The sequence below is a fragment of the Amphibalanus amphitrite genome, unplaced genomic scaffold (assembly GCF_019059575.1).
Source record: "Amphibalanus amphitrite isolate SeventyFive unplaced genomic scaffold, NRLGWU_Aamphi_draft 000027F_arrow, whole genome shotgun sequence".
NCBI classification, from domain to species: Eukaryota; Metazoa; Arthropoda; class Thecostraca; order Balanomorpha; family Balanidae; genus Amphibalanus; species Amphibalanus amphitrite.
Window position 1 is genome coordinate 1,463,423 of NW_024881523.1, and position 21,455 is coordinate 1,484,877.

The following is a 21,455-nucleotide window of genomic DNA, read 5'->3' on the forward strand; positions in this document are numbered from 1 at the left end:
CAGTCGACCTGTATGTGGGGCATTTGGAAGGTCAACAGATAGATAAATACTAGGGTGACCCGCGTGCTCCGCAACGCGAAAAGGGATATTTTCGATCGGCGGGTGTTCGGTTGTTCTTGTGTCGGTTGGGTTATCTATCCATTTCGGTCGATTGCTTTTTGACGGCTAAACGTTTTGGTTTGTGGAAAAAATATCCACCGCATCGAGGTGCCCGTGTCTGATAAGCATGCTTTCCACTTCAGAATCTGTCAAATGTGCTTTATAATTGAGGTGCGTAGTTTTAAGACAAATGAAAGGCGTAGATAATTTTCGCTAAAAATCGTTTTGCAGAGGTTTAAAACATTTATATTTTTAAGAATACTGTTGCTTGTCATGCAAACGTGATGATTGGATCTTGGAGAGAATTGAATGCTCTTTCTAATGATAGCTTTTTCAATTGTCAAGCGTATCAGGTTAAGCAGCAAATCCCGTGTATCTTTTTAGTGGCACATTATGGACAAATACCATTTTAATTCAGCGATTTTTTCCACATTGTTTTTGATCAATTAGCTGTCCACAATTTTCCATGAGAGGCGGTACATTTCTCTTGGCAATTGACGTTGTTTCAACTCTCTCAATCTGATGGTCACGGGAAAATAAAATAAAATCCAAAATGCGTTTAAAATGGCACTTTTTGAAATGAAATTGCCCTCACACTTGCACGTGGCGCGTGCCACCCCTGCACCGCACACTATTCGATTGCCCGTTCGATTCTCTACACGATGCTGTTTTCCCCGTGCCGATCGGGCGCACGGTTACCGAGATATTGCACGGGGAACGGACCCGTGTCGGGCAAATTTAGCCATTTTCGCCCGTTTTTGCCAGCCGATTTATACATGTAAAGTCTATGACGCGAATTTGCACTTTTTGGGCACGCGCCACGCGCTCGCTATCGATCCGATCGAGCCGAGACCGCTCAAAGGCACGTTGTCCATCCTTGTTCTATAATTTGCGCAAATTTCAGCGCGGTAGGTGCAACGGTGTGATCTGTAACCCGCGCTACGTAGCACCATGTCGCGACCTTCGTAATAGACAGAAACTACGCCCTCCTCAAATAGTAATATAGATTTTTTTAAATAAATGAATAAATAGATAAATAGAAAGTTAATAACAGTATGCAATGCAGCCACAAGATAAAACCACAATTTTTCGTACTTACCCTTACGAGTACCTATATCTACCTTGTGTATATGTATTTCATTCCAAAGCACTAACAAATTGATTGATCCTTGCAGTACCTAATATGTGAAAATATTTCCACTTGCCGGAATAGCTCAAATGTTCTCTAAATGTTAGGCATAAAGAGGGACATCATTCTACAGTGCTTGTATCATAACTCGCGTCCCGCTGCACAATGGGACCGGAGCGAAAATTAGCACGACATCGGTACTTTTTCGTGTTTCGTGTCCGCTTTTCACATGAAAGGGATAATAGAAACTCATAGAATCATACCAATGGTAGTCGCGGTACCTACTTCCGAGGCAATGTCTGATAAATTTAATTAATTAATCATTAGTAATTTAATTAATTAATTAACTAATTCATCAGTTGACCTGCGCTGACCTCGACTAGTTCGGTCACGTGATAAGATAGCAACACCTGTCACTTGTCAGGTCAGGTCATGACGGCACCGGAAATTCCGATAAGCAAAATAATGTAGCCACCAAAACCATAATGGGAATCTGATGGCCTACATGACTATATAACAAATTAAGTACGGGTCATAAAAGTATATCAGACACTCCGATAGCAGGTACGGATATGTCCGGACAAAACTTAAATATAGTTGGCACTTGGCAACTTTGTTCGACTCCTGAGGATCTGTTACTCGCAGCTTCCGGCCGGCTCGAGGTAACCGCGCACGTCCAGCGCCGGCGACCGGAAGTAAAAACAAAAATGCCCCTGATTTTCGATATAGCAGGCTAAAGCAGTTAAGTGATACATTTTCTGAAAGGCAATTGATCGGCACGCTATTGATAAAAGAAGAGCGGGACCTAGCGGGAGTTTTTATATCGGTATTCTAGAATATGTATAACAGTAAAATTAACTCACAATTTTAAAAGCACCTAAAAAATAACATTTGAAGCGTATTTATAAAATTCCGCTATAAGTTTTTTTTTCCATCGTGAAGCCCATGGCCTAAACTATCAGGTTTGACCCTGAAAATATTGGTAGAGCCGTCTAATATATATTTTTTCTTAGCTACATTAGCTGCTACTTTTCCCCGTACGAAAACGGGTCTACGATGCTTTTCACGTAACTTTGTGTTTGGGCTGATGTGGCGCGGACGCTGTACACCATGGACGAAAAATATTTGCAGATTCGTGGTCCATGGAAATGTCTGAGCTACGTGAAACAGTCTAACTCAATTTGGGAAAGGTCGGCAAATCCGCCAATGTCGCGCTAATTCCGGCCGCGGTCCCATCGCGCGCTGGGATATTCAGCCGAACGCCGCGCTGGGGGCGCGGGGCAGTTTTCATGCCTCCTGTCTAACTTACGAACGGCTGGTCTCAGAAAGACGTGCAGAAAACGACGATTGAAAGCTCTTTACATGACGATTAACCCGGCAGGCGGTGGGCCTCCCAGCCACCTTCCGCGCGGTGGGGGGGGGGGGGCATTTTTTGCCCCCCCCCCGTATCTCCGAAACTACTGGACGAATCCGGAAAATTCAAACGGCGTTCGACAGCCCTGTCAAATTTGTGGAGGGAAACCGAATTTCATTGACCTCGGGGTCACCGATGACGTCACAGGTCAGGTCAAAGATAAAATGTTTCACCGTTCACGGGGCTTCTAGGGAAAGCGCTATAACACCGAGTAAAACGCATTTTGTCGAAAATCAACGATAAGGCGTCAGTTGTCTAGTACATACGTTCCTATTAGAGGTCACTGGTCATACCAGGTCAGGTCAGGTCACCAAAGGTCACCAAGGGTCACCACATGAGCCCAACTTTAGGTACTAAGGTTATGCGATGCATGTTTTATGGCCAGTTTTTCATTTCCAACTCAATGGTGTTGTTTATAAGACCATCAGGTACGGTTTAGGTCACTTTCTGGTGGAGGTCAGGTCAAGGTCAGGTCAAAAAAGGTCAAATTTCAAAGTTGATATTTTTGCATAAAATGGGTATCGATTCGATGCCGCTCGTCACGGGGAGTCTAATGGTGGTCTTTGTTTTGCGCTACGAGGTCTAGAAGTGCTAAAACTTGAGTTTGAAAAGTTGACGTCATCAATTTTGAACAGTTTTTTCGCTATAACTTGTCGCTATAACTTAATCTCAAATTTGGTATGTCGATAGAAGACGGTAGGGACTATCACATATATTCCGGTTTTTTTTTTCGAAATTCAAAAAACTTTTTGGATTTTTTGGCTATTATACATATTAAAAATCTATTTTTTGATTTTTGGGGGTCAAAATCCAAAAAATTCGAAAAACCGAAATAGCAGTTTTGTAGCCCTTTTGATTCCACACCTTTTATGTCTGAAACATTTTTCTGTATCTCTAAAGCTGTAGGCCTGACAGCTCTTCCCGCGAAACCTTTTTTTTCGGTCGAAAATGGCAAAAATGACGTCACTCTGACGTCATTAGCGGCCAACCTATCATGGCCTTTGGAAAAAAAATTTGGTCACCATGTGCGCTAGCTGCTCCCGGGAGGGTACTGAAAGTTTGGTGACGATCGGCGCAGCGGTTCTCGAGATAGGTATATTGAAAAAAAAACTTAAGGGGGGGGGGGGGAAAATGCCCCCCACCGCCTGGAAGGTTTAAGTACAAAAAAATTTGCCTATATGGTCACAGGTATAGGGTCAGGATCAAGTTAAGGGTAAACACTGCAAGTTTCTGTTTTAGTGGCATTGAAGCATAGTTAGCGCCAAGTTGTGGTGATAATGAAATAGCCTTTGCTAATACTTAATCGAAAAATGACGAAAAACAAAATATATGTAAAATGCCCTAGCGAAGAATATTTAGCGAACATAGTTAGCGAAGAATGGACGAAGATTGATCAACCAGAACCTGTTATTACATGTACCTACCTAACGGCCAACCAAGACAAGGTCAGGTCAGGTCACCAAAAACAAACTACCTATTGAATAGGATATGTGCGAGTTGCGACGCAAAATTTTTATGTAATTTTACTCATATAACATAAGAGGCATACACATAGTGATATGGATCATATCTGGATGAGTTCAGGTGGAGGTCATAGTCTAGGTCAGATAAAAATGGTCACATTTCGAAGTTGGCTTCAATGACCAGAAAATGTGTCTGCATCTGATGCACTTTTCATGAAGAATCAAATAGTGCTATTTGTATTCCTTACTCTAGATCAGTGGTCGGCAGGTCATTCGGGGTTGTGCCCCCTTTTTAGGCGCCAGGCAGGGCCATTACCCCCACCTACCAGACCCCATTGCTGACACAACCAAGTTTAGGCACTGAAATTCCATACCTTCTGGAACTCTTTGGGTATTTCTGCATTTCCGATGCATCAAATTTAAAACATGACACTTCCTCCACAAAACATTTAATATATCCTATTTAACCCTCGTACATAAAGGGGCAGCCGGTGGTTTTTCGTAAAAGCTCACGTAAAAGCCGTTGGATCACGACCAAATTGTACCCTCGAGCTAATCATTTTTTTCTTTACCTGCCCGGGAAACCTGAGGCCAGTTTTACCAACAGAAAAATAACCGCCTGCCGGAGTTTTTGCCTAAAAACCGCTTCACATACGCGATGCGCTATGAGCATGTAAGTGGATAGGGTTTTACCGTTTACGCTCCGTATGTGAAGCGGTCTTTAGGCGCAAAACTCCGGCAGGCAGCTATTTTTCTGTCGGCAAAACTGGCCTCTGGACCCATAATGATCATTGGCTGATGAGCTTTTTCTGGAGATCATCTTAAGCCATGAAATCTCACTTCAAGAAGTTATAGCGGGTCCCGATTTTCTCGACACTTGTCTTTGACCTCCTGAATGAGACGAAATGACAAAGGACCTTAAAAATGGGCAGCAGCGGCTTCCTATAGTCACGGGTAATACGCTCGTTTTTTTATGCACAGCTCCATCTCTTAGCCTATCCCATAGCTAAGTTGGTAGAGCGCTGGACTCCCGGTAGTGAGAGCCCGGGTTCAAGTCGCTCCGGCGCTCGATATTTGAGACTCCTGACGGGGATGGTCTGCGGCTGGTGGAAGCAGCCGCAGCCAGTTGAAGTCAGTTGAGTGGGACAGGCCGTGTCCGGCCTTGAAGGGCACGTTAAACTTTGGCATCTAAATTCTCCCGTTACCCGGAATTGCGCGATCGGACGTATAGGGGTCGGGGTCTACGCAACAAGCTCTGCTTAGCGTAGGCTTCGGCTCTGTCAATTCGTCCATTCAAACATTCGAGCTAAATTTTATATATAAAAAAAAATCTCAGAGTCCGAGAGGCCGCGGGGGTCCGATCGACTCCTCCCCCTTACGTTAGCGGCTGTGGAAACGCCAACAGACGGGCGACGGTTAAAAATTGCAGCTGCTTTTGTACGACTGTACGGAGCCGCGGTGAGATGGTGAGGCGAGCAGCTACGTGAAAATTGGTATCTAATCAATGTGTGCTATGCCTTTGACCTAGGCTAATCTTTGAACCCTGGGATGCAACGATGGTTCCATCAATGGAGCCACTAACTCTTAAAAGCTAGGTTTTCTCAGAATTCCTCATTACCCCCACCGAAAGGGCTCCATTACCCCCAAAGGGGGCATGCCCCACCATTTGCCGACCCCTGCTCTAGATAAATCTTATTTTTTAGCTTCGTGCGACGTAATAGCCGTTTTCACGACGGGCTATCCGGCGAATGCACCTAATTTGACCAAATCTGCACCTAATCTCTTTTACAGCAAATATCTTCATTTTATGAATTTCAGTGTTTTAATCGATGATACTCTCCGATAATATGACAAAGCAGGCATACAAGCAATGAGCGCAACCCTAGCTGATAGCTACTAAGAGATACACTGGACCTAATTTGACCAAATCTGCAGCTAATCTACACCAAATGTGCAGTGTGCACCAAATGTGTACCAGATGGCCGTCGTGAAAACGGCTAATGTCACTCAAATTTGTATATTTTTAACCGAATCTTCTAAAAAAGGGAATTTAAGTGAGCAGTGCCTTGGAAGCTCCGTTGCATCACATTTGTATCGCTCCCCCGTGACATAATATATCCCTCGCCCTGGCAGGGCATTTTTCATAACACGGCCTGGCAGGGGGGGGGGGGGGTCGATGCGACCCCCCCTCGCGATTGGCTCCTATGGCACCTAGAAACACCAAAATTGGTATGTAGGTGGGCCCCCTGGAGTTCTCGCCCCTGTGCAAATTTGGTGGCTCAAGCTCAATATTTAGGGGGGTTTTGGGGGGTATAAATGTAAAAATTTCGCTAAAAACAGGTCAAAAGTTTTTTGCTTATAACTTTTGATCTAATTAAGATAGAGCAAAAAGAAAAGCACCAGTGAACTCAGCACGCCAAGGCGCGTCGAAAGATGTACTTTTTAGCTTGCTGAAGTGTACTTAAAGTTTTTCTTAATTTTTAAGTAAACTTTAATTAATCAATTAAGTTCAAGTTAACCAAATAGCATCATATCGCATATCATTCGATTCGGCTGATCACCAGGAACACAATGACACCATTTTTAAGCTCTAGCGTCATTATGTGCCAAGTTATTGGCAAAAACGTCATTTGACCTCAGTTGACCTCATTTGACCTGACCCATGGATAAGTACACCAAACAAAGAAGCATCAAGTGACCTGCTGTTAAGTACTGTGGTTTCAAAGCACAAAAGTGATAGAACAAAGCGGATATATCCAGTATTTTCCGAATTTAGTATTTTCCCATAGGCTTAACATTACGACGTAATGACCTCTAACTGACCTCAGGTCAGTGACCTCAAATAACCCGAACTATATGTTATACAACTCGGTGAACTTAGCACATCCTGAAAGTTTGAAGGAAATCAGTCCAAAACTGTGAGTTGGACAGGTGCAAAAAGAAAATTGAAATTTGACCATGACCTTGTACCGGTTTTTCTGACCTGGTGACCTGACCCAAGGTCACCTGGACCTGAAATTTTCAGGTCATATGTAAAAAGGTTGCCCCATAGGCTGTGCCAAATTTGGCGGCGCTGCGCACCGCCGTTTTTACGCTATCTTCGAAAAACCTTAGGGGGGGTCGCATCGACCCCCCTGCCAGGGCGAGGGATATGAGGTCACTAAGGTTATCAGAGTTTTCCGTCAGTAATGCTCTACCAATTTCAGTTAGGGAGTCAAAGAAGCCAACAATGGACTACAATTGAAACAAACAAAAAGCCAAGAATTAATTCTACATGCTATTTTCAAAGCCGTTTATCACAGGTTAGGTATGCCACTACGTAACATAAGAAATGAGTTTGAGCGGGACGTAATAACGCCACGCCACCTACCCTTCCCCTTGACGCGATACGATCGGATGACCGCACTGGCGAGGGTTAGGGTTTGCGAATGCCAGATAAACATTTCATTTACTTACGTCTTATCTGATTTTCGCTGGTTGTGGTTCTATTTGGAAACAAAATCAGATCAATTAACCCTCGCCGGACCTATTGGTTTTCTACATACGCGCCGGCCGAGGGGGGGGGGGGGCGGGTACGACCCCCCTCGCCGTTTCGCCCCTGGTGGAGCTAGCGCGTCGCGGAAAAAACGAGCGTGTGCGCCGTTACGAGACGCAGAGATTGGTACCCGATTTTAAAGTCCTAGGTCAACCGGTGACCGCTGAGGTCAGGTCAAGTGCCCCAGGGTACGGTTCAGTTTTTGGTGAATAACTTAGCAAAAAACGGCCGCAGAGCCGCGATTTTGGCAGCATCGTGTTCGCCTCGCTCACGCGCGTCGAATGATATACTTTTTGTTCGGGTCAGGTCAACTTAGGGTGTTGACCTCAGGTCAAGGTCAGGTCAGCACCCCCAGGTCACGAAGTTGGTCGAAAGAGGTCATGTCGCATATCATTCGATTCGGCAGGTCTTCCTGAGTCCATTGGTGGCTTTCTCGACTCGCTAGCTCAATTTGATCGGGAGTTATTGACGAAAAACTAATATGACCTTGATGACGTAATAAATGACGTCACGGAAGGTCAACATTGCAAAAGTGACGCATCTAACCTTGCAAGAAGTGCATCAAATCACGATTCTGTGTGCTTGAGATAGTTGGAGATCGTTCCCGGCGCCAGAATAGCAGTTTGAATTTTTCCCCATTGACTTATAATGGTGAGGTCACGAAAATGACCTGACCTCATATGACCTTTAGGAAAAATCCGAGATATACAAGTTGTGAGACTCATAATGGATACTAGATCCTGCAAGTTTCATTTTCCTGTGACATCTCCTCTGGCAGTGAGGGCGTTGCGAAGTTGCGACATCTGAAGACCGTGCAGAGGTTCACTTATGACGTCATAGGTCAGTGACCTGACCTGACCCAAAAATGCGGTTGGTGCCAAAAGATGCGGCTTGGATCAAAGGTCAGGTATGCCAAGTTTCAGCTCTCTATCGCCAGCGCGTTCGGAGCTATCGCGAAAAAAACCCTATGGGGGGGGGGGCGGCACCCGCCCCCCCCCCCTCGGCCGGCGAGGGTTAATACTCCCGGGCTAGGGGATGGTGGGTGCTGCCCAGGGCTGCGGAATCGGAGTCGGAGTCGGAGTCGGAGTCGGTCGGAGTCGACAGTTGTGACCGGAGTAGTCGGTGTCGGAGTCGGAGTCGATTTTAGAAACCCGAGCCGGAGTCGGAGTCGGAGTCACCGAAAATCTGTCGACTCCGCAGCCCTGCTAGGTCTGCGGAGTCGGAGTCGGGAGTTGGAGTCGGTCGGAGTCGACAATTCTGCCCGGAGTCGGAGTCGGAGCTGGTTTTTGAAAGCCGGAGTCGGAGTCGGAGTCGGAGTCGCCGAAAATCCATCGACTCCGCAGCCCTGGTGCTGCCCCAACAGTTTTTCGCGGTAGCTCGGTACACGCAGGCGATAAGAGAGGGCTGAAAGTTGGCATACCTATATACAGTTGGCGTTATGGAAAATACCCCAGTCATGCGAGGGCTAAGGTCATCGGAGTTTTTCATCAATAACTCCCGATCAAATTAAGCCAGCGAGTTGGGAAAGGCACAAATGGACTCGGGAAGATCTGCCGAATCGTTTGCTATATGACCCGTCCTTCGACCAACTTCGTGCTCTGGGGGCTTTGACTTGACATTGACCCGAGGTCAGCACCTTAGGTTGACCTCACTCAAAAAAGTATGCCATTTGTCGCGTCTGAGTTGACAAACATGATAATGCCAAAATCGTGACGCTGCGACCATCTTTGGCGAAATTACAAACCGAACCCGTGCCATGGGCCACTTTACCTGATCTCAGAGGTCATCAGTTGACCTGAGACTGGAAACATTAAAATCGAGTACCAATCGTTATTCGCTGCGTCTCGTAACGACATACACGCTCGTTTTTCCGCGAGGCTCTAGCTCTATTAGAGGCGAAACGTCGAGGGGGTCGTACCGCCCCTCCTCCCTCGGCCGGTATGCAGCAAACCAATAAGTCCGGCGGCGAGAGTTAGATCAATGCAACCGGGTTGGACGACGGCATTTGCTTGCCCTCTATCAGCACATGCAATGTGGCGAGGTTGTTGGGAACCTTGCGACGCGCGCAGCGTAGTTCGTCCAATATTCTGTACCCGACTTTTGACCTGCGTTCTGCGAAGATTCCCGCGACTTTAGCCGCTCGATGAAACACACAGGAGAAACACTTCGCATATCTTACAATGTTTATTATATATTTACACACACACTGCAGAACGCAGCATCACATCACTTTATACCTGCACATGACTACGCCCGGCCCGGGCGGCGGCCGGGCGGGCTGCCGGCGCGCCCACGGCCGGCGCGCCTCTCCACCGGGCACGGATGTGACCCGTCACCCGCAAACATGCCAGTCACGTCCCTGTCCCAATAGCACACCTCTACTAATGGCCACAGCGGGCGGCCACCGCCGGTAGACGCGGCGGCGCGCCCGGCGGCTGCGGCAGCCACCCATCGCTGCCCGGGGAGCGGCTGCCCCAGCCACCACACCGCGGCTTGACCGACGACGATAGACAGAGGACAGACAACTCATCGCAGGGGGCTCCACGGTTGTAGAATTTCGCTGTACTTTTTCCTCTCTGAAAAAGAAAAATCAATTGTGACGTTTGCTTTCACGGGAAGCGTAAATCGAAGTGTTGGCGGCACCAATATTATTACCAGAATATCGACCAGAAGAAGAGAAACGTCCACATAAAATAAAATGGTGTCCTGAAACGTAAAAGGTAACCCTACAAAAACTACAAACAACAGAAACCCCAAACCCCTACGGGCTGAGGCTAAGCAGTAATCGCTGAGCCCCATGTTTCACATTATATTCATACAAATCAACCAAAAACGTTATCTCCCTTTATGTTACGACGCCTGCGCCCCCAGCCGTTTAGCGACTCATCAGTGTGATGGGCTGGTGACCCCGCCTGACCCGGGGCCGCTTCCGATCAGCATTCGGGTCACGGCGCGCGCTTGCATCCCATTGACCGAGACTGACACGGATGCAGAGCGCGCAGGACACTTAGCGGGCAGAGATGGTGTGCAGTGGCGGAATGTGGTGTTAGGGCGACGATAAAAGGGCGCTTATCCCCAGCTTACATTGCTGACAAGGTTGCAGTGAGTGCGGCTGTATGTTGGCGACAGTATCTCTGCAGCACAATGGCTATACTCCAGACTGAAGAAACAATATTTTTGAACTAAAAGAGAAAAAAAATGAACATGGGAATAATTCAAGCGTTGGCTCTTGCCTAATACAACACCAATGTGTATCTAACAATGAGAACATCCTGAGTCTGACAGCAGGGCAGCTATTATGCATGCATGCCCCAGTCCAATAATGTCTAGAATGAAAAAGCTCTTCTTTTCCTTGTAAAATGAAGTAGCGTATTAGCATGGAAAAATAGGTATAAGGCGATTACGATAAGTCATCAACACATCCATCTCACAAATAGGCGGTAAACGATAACAAGCCCATTGTGACAAGCAGGCTAGTGAAACAATTTACTTTCAGGCCAAGGGCATTCATGCACTTGACTTGGTTTCACGTTAGCAACGTCTCCTCAACCAATCATTACCAAATGATTTCAAGGATCTCATATGAATTCGTAGGCAAGCTGTATAGACCGTACTGCATTTAAAAACCTTGCTAGCTTACTTGGGCTCATCAGCTCATCAGACGATGATTTAATCGCCTTGTATCCTATTATTGTAAATACAATATTTATAAAGATATTAATAAAGTAAAAAACAAATAACTTTGAGTTGTAATGACCCTTTCTACACTTTAAATAATGAAAGATGAAAGCAAGCTTGTGTAACACGCAAAACGAAAAGCATTTAATCTCAGACATGTTTGGCCTCCGAAAGTCGTTATCATCGACATTCTGATATCTGCGATTGAATTTTCAGTGGTTACGTTCAGAGATGGGACCGCAGACGCGTGGTAGGAGCGATAATGCAGCGTGTCTGACAATGTACCTATATCTGCAGCAAAACGTGCGAAAGCCAAAACTAAACGGCAAAAAAACGTTGCAAAATGACATTATATGTGTATTTAATATTTATTGCGACAATACTGGCCGGTGTTACTCACCGGGCACGGGGAAGTCCTCCGGATGCAGCTGGATGTAGTGCTTGAGCACGGCGTCCCGCTCGGCAGAGTTGCTCTCGATCCACTTGTTGATGTAGAGGCCGGCCACCCAGCCGATGCCTCCCAGCGCTATGTGCCGCTGGATACCTGTCGGCCGGGACGGGTGCGGTACGTCAGACTACGAGGAGAGGGATGCGGGATACTCGATGGCTAGTTCACAGATAGATCGATTGATATTTGACATCTGCAATGGCTGTCAGTCATATACGTTTCATATGTCTACTCTTACGCGTGAAAGTGTCTTGTATCAACAACCCATAATCAGCGAGGGACTGGTAATAAACCAACTCCCTTAGCTAAGATAGAAAAAATGAAAAAAGGTAAGCCATTCTTTCAATGTGATTGGGAAGCAAGAACTACATAACAGACGAACGTGCAGCGGTATATGCAGACGTTAAAGCTCCAGCCCAGCGCTCACCAGCGAGAGGCGGCTTCCTAGCGAACAGGTTGAAGACGAAGGCGGAGGCGAAGCCGATGCCACCCCAGCTGATGGGCTGTAGGTAGCGCGCCAGCAGGGGCCGCTCGGGCGCCGGCGTCTCCAGCACGCGCACGTACGGGTGGTCGTCCTCCTCGCCTCCCTGGAACATGACTGCAGCTGCTGCTGCTGGCCGGAAAACACCAGACACCCGTCAGACAAGACAACAGCCGCAATGACACGAGAGGCATAAGGTCAATCACGATCGACGACGACGAAAGGTATCAAGATTCAAGGTTCGAGGATTTGAAGGAATTCAGGAGGGAAATGCATTTATCCGGGGAACATACCCATTCGTTTAGGGGAGGATCACACGTACCGTGACAGCAGGTGACCCGCTGAGCCATGGAGGCCGGCGTGGGACCAGGATCTGAAGGTGTTCGCCGATGGGTGCCGCTGTCAGTGGTGACTCCAGGATTACCAGGTGCGGCAGTGTAGCACAGGGCTCGACCAGCGGCACTAGAAGGGTCCGGACCAGTGGCCGACGTCGGGATCGGGACAGGCGAGTCGGCCGGCCGAGCCAGAGGAGTTCCCACGGTTCCGGCGCCGGCGGAGGGTAGCGGTCGGCGGAGCACGGGAGGCTCAGGAAACGGCGTCAACAGCTGCGCCGGTATCGACGGTGGCGCCACCTGGGCCGGTGACGAGCACCGACATCGGCACCGGCAGCAGCACGAGCCGGCCGCGCCCGGCTCCGGGGGCGGGGGCGGGGGCGGCGGGCAGGCCGCCGCCGGCGCCGGCTCCGGGGGCGGGACCGGTGGAGGTGGCGGCGACCGGCGGATCGCTATCGGATCAGGAGAGGAGCGTATGCCAAAATTTTTGGCACCCGACATGACAGGTATAACTGCAACAGGAATGGATCGTACGTTGGCTAGGAAAAAACCACGACAAAGCACAAGGACATGCACACATGCGAAATGACACATACCTTCCATTTCAATAAGGCTCAACACTGGAGCGGATAGAATCATGGAATGATATATTAGCGGTTACGAAAAAGCGTTGCTTTCACAGCGAACACTCGGCGAACTGGTGTTGTGTGGTTAGTGAACAGGCCACAGATGGATAGGCTCCTTGTGGTTAGACATGAACACGGTAATTGCCATTTGTTCGCCGTTAAGTTTTATTCACCACCTGCTTCTGACAGACGCAGTACGGTACTCCCGAACGCTGCATTAGCAAACGACCGTTACCACTGCGACTATCTGTGAGTTGTGGCCAGAACAGCGCTCCCGCCTAGAGGCCGCTCATCTGCTCAGTCACCGCGCTCGACCGTGTGAAAATCGGCTGCAGGTGGCACCACCTGCCGCCATTCCGCCGCCTGCTGCCCGTCCCCGCTGCCCACTGCCGACCAGACGCTGGGGATGGCGCAGGAGCGCAGGTGCTCATGTAGGTGACCCATTGACTCCTATATTCAAGTGCCTATTTGGATGAGGATCGGATTGTTCCAGACATGTCCATGGAACACAGGATGCTGGTCAGCAGTACCCAAGATAAAGATGGTGAAAGCAGGGAGTGTTTATGGATCAGTCCCTGTCGGAAGTTGGAGTCCCCCAAATCTCTAACTCGTGACAAGACTTCTGTTCCAGATTTGGAATCAGCATTCCCTGGCTTAAGAGTAAAGCCATTCTCAGAATTTGTCTGTCAAGTATTTTTACCCTTAATTTGTGCCCGTAATACAGGTACGAGTGCACTTTTTCCTGCAAATTACCCTTCACCCACATGGGGGGCGGGGAGGGCATTTTTTGTCACAATCGTTTTTTTTTTTGGGGGGGGGGGGCGCGTGTAAAGAAAACCACGGTGCACAGCAAGCGAAACTTCCGTACAGCCCATCATGCATCAAAATCGCACCCTGTGTGAAGTTTTTGATCCCAGATCACATCAGGTCAGGTCAACAGGTCAAGTTAACCCGCATCCTGCCGGAGGTGTTTGAACACTCTCTCCTGCGGTTTTTCGCGAATATGTAAAAAAGGCAGCGCGGAGCACTGCCGTTTTTGCCGTTTTGGCTTATAAAAGTTTCAATGTCTGCCATAGCTACATCGAGTGACCGATCGCTTTGAAAGGCTCAGCGATTGATAAGAGCAGCAGCATGTACAAAATTTATTTCTTATAATTTTGATATCGGTGACCTAAGGTCAGGTCAATTTTGCGACCTTTCCATTTTATGTCAATTTTTACATTATGGGAAAAATTGAAAGGCGCCTCTTTCAGACGAACGCCATTCTATACACTCTGAAACACCGAATTACTAATATACATGACACGCTGAACTGGAATGGCACCCGTGGCAGTGACCCCTCTTCATGTCCCTGACGTCATCTCAGGTCACGAATGTTATCAAGCAGTTTTTCGCGAATAACTTTTGATAGAGGCATGCTAGATGTTTTCAGCTCGGCGATACGAACCGACTGATATTCAGCATGACCTTTTACGGTCAGGTCATGGCCTTGACCTGGTCAACTTTCAAGTTCACCTTTCAAGGTCAAATGATGGTTCATTCGATGCGTCTTGACGAGAGCAACACGATGCCGGCAAAAGTAAGCCCGTACATGGCTCGAGTAAAAACGTTATTGCATAAAAACTGTTTCTGCAAAAATCGGCTACTTTGGCAGTTTTTGACCCGGACGCAAAACCGTTGACCGTAGGTCAAATCTGAGATAAATACTCAGAAAGAGCGTTGAGAGGGCTACCAAATATGCTTTTCCGGGGCCCTATACCTGTATTGGTTTCCGAGTTATGCGCCAGTTTGTCAGGGCATATTTTAAGGATTTTTCACTGCGTCCCAAAGGTGGCATAGGGCACACGCTTTGATCGGAAGGGGCACATTGCAAGCGAAATAGTATATAATGCAAGTGAGATAATGTACAGATACATTGTGTACTGTGCTGGTGGAGGGGCACTGCAAGCGGGATATTGGGAGCGGGCTGTGATTGCTTTTGGCCAGTCCGAAATTCGCCCAGTCGTAGTGCGTTCTTTATCCGCATTCAAAGGGCGGACCGGCGATTTAATGACATTTACATTGTTGTTAGTCACTCGTTTTCCTGAACGGCGTTTGGCGTGTTTGACCTCCCTTGACGCACCAAATTGTACCTATGCTTAGAGAATAAAAATGAATATGCACATGATTAAAATGTGATACATACGTCTCTTCATGCGTTTTTCACCCTTATCAATCGATTCAAAATAGAGGTTGACGTGTGAAACATTGCCAATTTGCATTGAAGGTACTATGTGTTTGAAATAATTAGATGACGTAAGGTCAAACAGTACCCACCTAAGTTGTGACAAGAAATCATCGGATTTTAAAGCTACATAAAAAATCCATCATAGATTAATGCTTTGGATGAACGGTGCTTTGGATGAACGGATGCTTTGGATGCTTCGGATTTCGCTTCCTTACTGCCTATCATGTAATATAACCCAAACTTTTCCCAATGGAGGTTCCTTTGTTTAATTATTATGCCCAGAAATGTGTCGATTTTGTGCCATTTCTGGGCGCTTTGGGGGGGGGGGGGGAGCATGGCCCCGTGGCCCCCTCTATATCCTCCTATGGCCAGACGGCCATGACGGCCCTGATCTGACCGTATGCCATCAAATGTCAAACTTCGCAATGATGCGATATTTTTTTTCGGAAAACGTGCCGGTATCTCAAAAACTATGATAGCTAGGAGGGCGCAATCGATAGGAGAAAAGCAATCGATATATCTTGAACAGCTCTTTCGTGACGTCAATATTTCGTCAGAATTGAGTTCAGATCAACGGTTAAGGCTCCATAGCCAAAAACGGGTAAAATTACAATTTTTGTCAATATAGGTTTCATGAAAAGCCTTTGAACTAAAAAGGTAGAGAATTTTCGTTTGCACGATCGTTCTTCTCTCATTTTTATCTCGAAATGTCAAGGTCAGAACCTCACATTAAGGTCATTTCGTGACCAAGATAGATCATGTCGCATATCAGTCGATGCGTTTCGATGAGGTACCTCAAAACAATGATACAATCCACTGTGCATGCAAAAGCCCTGTAGGGCCGGATTTTAGGCCAGGCTCCGGGCCTGCGGGCTCCAACTTGACATCTCTAAACAGGACTTTAGGGAAGGGCAGGACACAGAGTCTGAGCCCAAAGGACAGGGCAGGCACAGGCCATGAAGCTAAGATAAGACGGGGATACTTGAGGGCTGGGTAGGGTGCAGGGTCCGAGGGCAAGACAAGGCGCGGGTCTAAGGCTATCATTACACAAGGCCGGAGAGTAGTGCAAGACACAGGGCCTTAGAACACCTGATGATCAACACACCTGATGGCAGGGCAACACGCAGGATCTTAGAGCAGGGCAAGAAATAGTACCTAAAGGTAGAGCAAGACATAAGACACAGGTATGGCACAAGGCCCGAAACACCGCCCACGTCTTGTCATACCTTCGGGCCCCGAAGGTATGACAAGACGTGGGCGGTGTTTCACGGACGCTGCTATCAAATTCCGCGAGCTGACGTCATACTTGTGGTAGTGTTTGAGCAATGGGCCTGTTGATGTCTCCATGGAAACCCAATTTGACACGTGTAATAGCAGCGTGCTGCTATCACCGGTGAAACAGGGCCAGGGTATGGGGCCTGAGGGCAGGGCAAGGCTCAGGGCATGAAGGCAGAACAAAGCACGGGTTCTGAGGACAGGTAAGGGCACGGGGCATGAGGACGGGAAACGGCACGGGACCTGAGGGCGGGAGACACCACAGGACCTGATGACAGGGCAGGGCACAGCGCCTGAGAGCGGGCATGGGACACGAGACCTTAGGGCAATGCAGATTGTATTCTGCAATGCAGAATACAGGGCTTGAGGGCAGAGTAGGACACAGGGTCTGATGGCATGGGACGGCACAAGGCCTGACGACAGGGCAGAGCACAGCAACTTAGGGCGAGGCAGGGCACGGGCCTGAGGGCGATACAACGCATAAGGCTTAATGGCAGAATAGGGCACAGGGTCTAAGGGCAGGGCAATGCACATGAGGCCTGGAAGCAGAACATGACAGGACAGGGCCTGAGGCAGGGCAAGGCATTGGGCTCGAGGATGGGCGCGGGGCCGGGGCATGAGGACATGGGAAGGCACAAGGCCTGATGGCAGGGCAGGGCACAGTACCTGAAGACAAGGCAGCGGCACGGGGTCTGATGGCAGGACGTGTCACAAGGCTTGAGGGCAGAGAAGGACAGGGGCCCCAAACTAGGGTAGGGCAGGGCACGGGGCCAAAAGACGGGAAGGCAGCGCATCAAATTTCCAGGCAGAATATAACAAGTATCGTGTTTGAGGGCAGGGCAGAGCGGGGCACAGGGCCTGAAGAAAGGGCAGGGCAAGGTACAAGACCTAAGGACAGGGCACTGGGCAGGGCACATATCCTAGGGGTATAGAAGGGAAGAACATAATAAGGTGTATGACCAAGGGTAGGGCAGGGCACAAGGACTGGAGGGGGCATGTATGTGCTTAGGTACATAGTAAATCAGGGCACAAAGCAATCGGAAAGCCAACATCTTTTACACAGTAAAAGACCGAGGCATGTTACTAATTTTTGCTCGCACTTTTCGGCTGAAACTGTGGCATTTCAGTGTGGGACGCAGTGGTCCAAATTTCGCGAGGGCTACGTCCCAAAGGCAGGGGGCTGCGACTGCGTCCCAAAATGGGACGCAGTCAGTATGTTAAAATATGCCCTGCAGTTTGTTGCAAACTGTCGACATTCGACCTGAAAATCGGCGAAATTTGGCCTTCGGTGATCTCTGGTGACCTGACCTTTGACCTCACCAAAATTGACTGAAGTTATTTCGTCATTATTTTTTATGCTCTTTCAAACGCCGCCTAGCTCGTATCGTTAGGTGGCCCAGGAGCCGAGTTAGAAGAGGAAGGGGTGCTCAAATGCTCCCCTCCCCCAGCAGGGCATGGAATTCCCAGAGCCCAACAGGGCGCAGGTAGTGATCGTGCCTCTAAAATCTTTGTGATTCTGTTATTCTAGCTTATGGAACTTGAGGCATTGCATAAGGGAATCGTTAATGATTTGTACCTATATCTTGGAATATTAATATACCTAGGTGACCTAGGGTTAGGTCAATTTTGTGACCTCTCCATTGCAAGTCAATGGGAGAAAATCGATCTGCCCTTCTTTTGGATGAAGTTCATGCTAAACACTCTCAAATATCAGGACATAAGTAAGCATAACACATTGAAGCAGCAGTGAACCCAACAGTGAACCCTGAAATATATGCCCCTGAGGTCACTTCAAGGCACAGGTTTCCAGCAGTTTTCTTTACAATAACTTTGGAGACACACGACAGATGATGAAAATGCCTTAGATGTGACATGAAATGGCTGATATGCATGACCTTTTCTGTGACCTTGAAAGTCGACCTGAGATAAAATTTTGAAGTTGATCTTTATAGGTTAAGTTGTCACTTTAGTCACAATGCCATTAACAAGATATTTAAGTTATTACATGTTGCAACCACATTCGAAGACAATTAATTAAATGTAAAACTATTGCAATAATGTTAGTTTAGAAACTACGCAAAGTAATGCTTTTCAATCTTACACAAAATTATGCTTACTCACAACTTTATTTTCAACACACATTACACAAAGCTTCATCCACATTTGATGACCATTAGAGGCTCCACAACCAAATGGTGGATATCAATATATAAAGGCCACCCAAATATTTTAATTTATTGCTTGAGGCCCTGGCACAGATTGCGATTGCATATCTGCTATGTATCACAAACAAGCTAAAACCAATGAAGCATAACAATATTAATATGTATGCTTTAAAAGCTAATTCATTTGGTAGGCACCTACCTCCCTACCTCATAAATTAAATTGTTACATGTTGAAGGAACAATACACACTGGTGAATCCACGGGGACATTTGGGGCAAGTACCCTTAACCCCCCCCCCACCCCTTGCAGTGCCCAAAGTTAGCAAAAATTGATTTTTACAACAAAATGAAGACTTCATAGGCTGCAGCATCCAAGATCACCTTTCTCGATCCACCAGCTCAAGCTAGAACTCACATGAATTGCACGCAAAAAGTCTGGCTCATGCGTCATGGCATGGCTGTGGCTCACTGGCACCGGTAGGTTGAGGTAATAACTATGAGGAGCTAGTTACATATTTCATTTCATTTCGTTTCATTTATTTCTTGCCACAAGGCACATATCCATGGTCAAATGAAACTTAGTTATATGCCTATATTTGAATATATTCTAATCTAATTTAGGATTTATTTTATACAATCAAATCAATTCGAGGCAGTTCTTACCGAGGTAAACCACAAAACTAAATATTCTTCTATGCCTTCACACTTATCGAAATGTTATCACAGTGACCGGTGACAATTTTTTAATTGACGACCAGTGACGACCAAGATTACTGACGACCATTCGGTACAAGATTCGGGAAAATCTCTGGTAATGAAATGAGATTTGCTTTAGACCACGTGACAACGACTGAGTATATAGAGCAATAAGATGCTGGTAAGGGCTGTTAGAATATTTTTTTGAATTGATAAATCGTGTTTTTGATTTATCAAATGTCATTTTTACATCATATAACGCATCATTTTGTCATTTATTTCATGTTTTCTTCCTACCACGTGACTAATGAAACCCACTTTCCGTCTCCAGTAACATGCCAGTAATTGAGTCCGTGAAATGCTTTTGACGAGAAGAAAACACGTTACGGCACTGTTCAAACTGGGGCTAGATTGAAATCAATAATATCAAAATTGAAAATATTGTTGGGGAATGATGACTTGACTGGTGACAAGACTAGTCACAGTGAAGCCCAGCTGCCCAAGTGCCAAGTGGCATGTGTTTCAGCCCAAGGGATGGGAAGATGCATCAAACCCGGTGAAACTGATTAAAAATGAAAGAAAACTCTCTGAGGAATACGAAAATGTGGTCAAAATTCAAGGTCAAGATCAAGGTCATACCCAAAATTAAAGTAAGGCTTTGCGCTTTATCGTATACCTACTTACCTACTTATCTTATATACCCATGGGCGGCGCCACCGGGGGGACGGGGGGGGGGGACAGGTCCGCCGCTATCAAAAGTTAGGGGTACAGTACCCCCCTATCGGCGAGGCCCGTTCAATAGTTGATAATAATGCATTGTAGAGTTATCCGTCGCATTTAATGCAGCGTTGGTTAACCCACGCCCGGCTGGGGGTCCCATGGATTTCCACGCCCTGCTGGGGGGAGGGGGGTGTTTGAACACCCCCCCCCCCTTCTAACTCGGCTCCTCGGCCACGTAGCGATACGCGGAAGGCGACGTTCGAAAGAGCGCCAAAAATAATGACGAAATCACTTCAGTCACTTTTTTGGTCAGGTCAAAGGTCAGGTCACCATAGGTCATTGAAGGCAAAAATTTCGCCGATTTTCAGGTCGAATGCCGACAATTTCCAGGAAGTCAACGCATACCTAACTCGGGAACCAATAAAGCTACAGCGCCGCGGAAAAGCGCATTCGATAGCCCTATTAACCCCCTTTCTGAGTAAGTCCCTCAGATTTGACCTAACGTCAACGGTTTTGCCTGCATGGGGCAAAAACTGCAAAAATAGCCGATTTTTTCGGAAACAGTTTTTCTGCAATAACTTTTGACCCAAGCCTTGTACGAGCTTACTTTTACCGACATCGTGTTCCTCTCGTCAAGACGCATCGAATGAACTATAACTTGACCTTGAAAGGTCAGCTTGAAAATTTGACCTCAGGTCAAGGTCATGACCTGACCGGAAAGGGTCATGTTGCATATCAGTCGATCCGTATCGTCGAGCTGAGCACATCTAAGGCGTTTTCACCGCTCTAGTATGCCTCTAGCAAAAGTTATTTGCGAAAAACTGTTAGACACCATGATCGTGACCTGACATGATGACCTCAGGGGCATAAATAGGGGTCGCGGCCCACGGACACCATTTTCATGTTCAGTGTGTCTAAACCACTTGTAATTCAGTGTTTGGGAGCGTTTATAATGTCTTTCGTCCAAAAGAGGCGCATTTCAATTTTCTCCCATTGACTTATAATGGGGAGGTCGCAAAATTGACCTGACCTTAGGTCACCGATATCAAAATTCCGAGATATACATTTGATAGATACTGTTACCCTTATCAATCGCTGAAAGTTTCAAAGCGATCGGTCACTCGGTGTAGCTATGGCAGCCATTGAAACTTTTTTATGAGGTGAGGTC

General features: G+C 47.2%; 1 protein-coding gene across 5 annotated transcripts; it reads right to left on the reverse strand.

Moving 5' to 3' along the window:
* Window positions 1-9,809: 9,809 nt before the first annotated feature.
* LOC122364040 (NADH dehydrogenase [ubiquinone] 1 subunit C2-like) lies at window positions 9,810-19,687 on the reverse strand. Of its 5 annotated transcripts, none has more exons than XM_043334078.1 (5): window positions 13,001-13,095; window positions 12,570-12,952; window positions 12,194-12,373; window positions 11,719-11,862; window positions 9,810-10,216 (listed from the first exon to the last, which is right to left on the reverse strand). In XM_043334078.1, exons 1-5 carry the CDS (start codon window positions 13,078-13,080, stop codon window positions 10,167-10,169), a joined length of 837 nt encoding a protein of 278 aa, XP_043190013.1. In that variant the 5' UTR covers window positions 13,081-13,095; the 3' UTR covers window positions 9,810-10,166. The 5 variants fall into 5 exon arrangements, with proteins under 5 accessions (XP_043190013.1, XP_043190003.1, XP_043190022.1 ...); XM_043334068.1 differs by having other exon boundaries at window positions 12,194-12,376; XM_043334087.1 differs by lacking the exons at window positions 12,570-12,952; window positions 13,001-13,095 and adding an exon at window positions 19,535-19,687 and having other exon boundaries at window positions 12,194-12,376.
* Window positions 19,688-21,455: the final 1,768 nt, after the last annotated feature.

Bases quoted from the DNA above. Each gene is read 5' to 3' on its own strand.
- LOC122364040 (XM_043334068.1), bottom strand. From the start codon at position 13,080: ATGTCGGGTGCCAAAAATTTTGGCATACGCTCCTCTCCTGATCCGATA. The intron at 11,863-12,193 runs GTGAGCGCTGGG...CCCGGCCGACAG, and splicing joins TAGGAAGCCGCCTCTCGCTG to GTATCCAGCGGCACATAGCG. The intron at 10,217-11,718 runs GTGAGTAACACC...TTTCTTTTTCAG, and splicing joins GGAGGACTTCCCCGTGCCCG to AGAGGAAAAAGTACAGCGAA.